The sequence below is a fragment of the Silurus aristotelis genome (genome assembly GCF_946808225.1).
Source record: "Silurus aristotelis genome assembly, chromosome: 16".
NCBI lineage: Eukaryota > Metazoa > Chordata > Actinopteri > Siluriformes > Siluridae > Silurus > Silurus aristotelis.
The window spans coordinates 24,879,729-24,882,228 of NC_139589.1; the positions used below are offsets into that span (position 1 = coordinate 24,879,729).

At 42.0% G+C, this 2,500-nt stretch overlaps 1 protein-coding gene across 3 annotated transcripts in view; it reads left to right on the forward strand.

Annotated features, from left to right (window-relative positions):
- jak2a (Janus kinase 2a) overlaps nt 1-2,500 on the forward strand; it is a 26,595-nt gene that overhangs the window by 8,034 nt on the left and 16,061 nt on the right. For all 3 annotated transcript variants that reach the window (XM_083564716.1, XM_083564714.1, XM_083564715.1), the window contains exon 2: nt 1,277-1,510. In XM_083564716.1, coding sequence (XP_083420842.1) covers nt 1,303-1,510 — 208 coding nt within the window. In that variant the 5' untranslated portion in view covers nt 1,277-1,302. The remainder of the gene's footprint in view (nt 1-1,276; nt 1,511-2,500) is intronic.

A 2,500-nucleotide genomic window follows, 5' to 3' on the forward strand; every position in this document is an offset into this window, starting at 1 on the left:
CGCCTCCGTCTCCGTAGTGTTGTGATGCGTCATGTTCACATAGCAGCAGCGGTGCTGAGAGAACGCGCTCGAGAAACCGGTTTACATATCAAACATTTGGCACACATCGCACTTTCTTTTAAATAATAAAACTATACGCATCTACTAATAATTATATAGAAATAAATATTTTAAAACTCTTCCTGGTTCTTAGATCAATACACACACACACACACACACACACACACATTGTAGGTTTGTGTGACACCTGACTAAGTTTTGTTTGTGCTTCTTGAACATCTCAGTTGTAATGTGTGAGTTTTTGGTGGGGTGAGTAGCCACATAACATGTGTGACATTTCCCTAAAAGCTCAATACACAAATAGACACACACTGATGTGCTCTCACACACACACACACACACACACACACACACACAACACACACACACAGTTGTGTTTAGACATTAAACAGAACATGGTTGAGTTCTATAGGTGCTGTAAACTCATCAGAGGGGCAGAGGTTAAAATGTGTGTGTGTGTGTGTGTGTGTGTGTGTGTGTGTGTGTGTGTGTGTGTGTGTGTGTGTGTGTGTGTGTGTGTGTGTGTGTGTGAAAGAGCACATCAGTGTGTGTCAATTTGTGTATTGAGCTTTTAGGGAAATGTCTGACCTAGTAATAGTGTGTTTGTGTGTGTGGAGCTCTATAGGTATCTTCAACCTTGTGATTGTGTGTATGAGAGAGACTATATACCTGTGTGTGTGTGTGTGTGTGTGTGTGTGTGTGTGTGTGTGTGTGTGTGTGTGTGTGTGTGTGTGTAAAACCGAATATTTTAGTATTAAGTCAATTTTATTTTAGAAAGTGGGCAGGGCTTCCACCTGAGAAACGCAGATCTGAATCATTTCATAATCACATTATTATTTTACAGCCCTGTAAAGTCACACAAAGTCACTCAGACTGTTGACATACTGTTGCTAAAGTCACCTAAACTAACGTAGGTTCGTCAAACACGATGTGGTCAAAAGTATTGGGACACATTTCAGGACGTCTTTGGAATGCAGCAGATTGAAATTTTCCCTTCACTTGAGCTCGTAGACCCAAACCTGCTCCAGCTCCATCAAGATATGCTTCATGGTTCTGATATTACACCTTCGTTTAGCAAAATGATCGACTTAAAATTATTGAAATACAAAAAGAAACGTGAAATTCTGGCTGGAGGCAAAAAAAAAACCCTCAAATGTGAAATGTGAACTGCTGCTGGTTAAAGTCTAAACTCTGATTTGTGTTCTTCATCCTGAAGGTCTGAACACACACTTGCACACACACATGGCCTGGAGCACATTTGTAGCCATGGAGTCTTCTAGAACGACGCGCGCAGACCCGCCATGTCCCGATTTGCTGAAACCGAACTCCGGCGCCGCCCTACAGGTTCATCTGTACTACTGCAGCCAGAGCTACGGCACTTCAACGGTCACTCTTACAGCTGGAGATTACACAGCCGAGGAGCTGTGCATCAGAGCTGCCAAAGAGTGTGGTAAGAGAGAGAGAGTGTGTGTGTGTGTGTGTGTGTGTGTGTGTGTGTGTGTGTGTGTGTGTGTGTGTGTGTGTGTGTGTATAGAGCTCAAACCAAAATGAAGAAACCACGTGTGAAAAACCTTCTGATTTAGTACCTTGTAGAAGCATCTTTACCAGCAATAACTTGGTGTTCTGTATGATCACGTCGTTGTGGAGGCTTCTGGTTCTTTCTTCTTTACAGCTTTGCTTCAGTTTGTTGAGGTTTGCAGGAATTTGTTTATGTACAGTTCTTTTAAGGTCCTGTAGCTGCATCTCAGTCAAAATGAGGTCTGGATGTTGACTAAGCCAGTGCAACACCTTGACTCTGCTATTTCAGCCCTTCTGTTGTAGATTTGCTGATGTTCTTGTGATCATTGTTCTGTTGCATGACCCAATTGTGGCCGAACTTCAGCTGACAGACAAATATTTGACTCTATAACACTTTGGTATACAGAGGAGTTCATGGCCCACTCAATAGCTGCTAGTTTCAGAAGTCCTGTTGCTTGCAGGACAAACCCATTTCATCACCACTTCACCATCGTCCTGGACAGTTGGTGTGAGATGTTTGTGGGAATGAAATTCGGTACTATGCATCAAATGGAAACAATTCTGTTGAAATTGTACATCATCCCTTTTCTAATAATTTTTATTAAATAGATGTTGTGTTTGGTTTGGTTTTCATGAAACATAGTTGGCAAACATCTCTGCTTTGGTTTCATCTGTCCAAAGGACATTGTTCCAGAAGTCTCATGGTTTGTTTAGATGCAACATTACAAACTTAAGACGTGCTGCTTTTTCTGGAGACCCTTCCAAACAAATCGTACTTGTTAACATGCTAACTGAGGCTTGTAGAGTTTGAGATATAACTCTTGCATTTGTAGAATTTCTCTGAGCATTGCACGATCTGTCTTTGGCGTGACCTTGCTGGGACATAAACTCCTGGGATCATTCTTCCACTCCCTGTAGAATG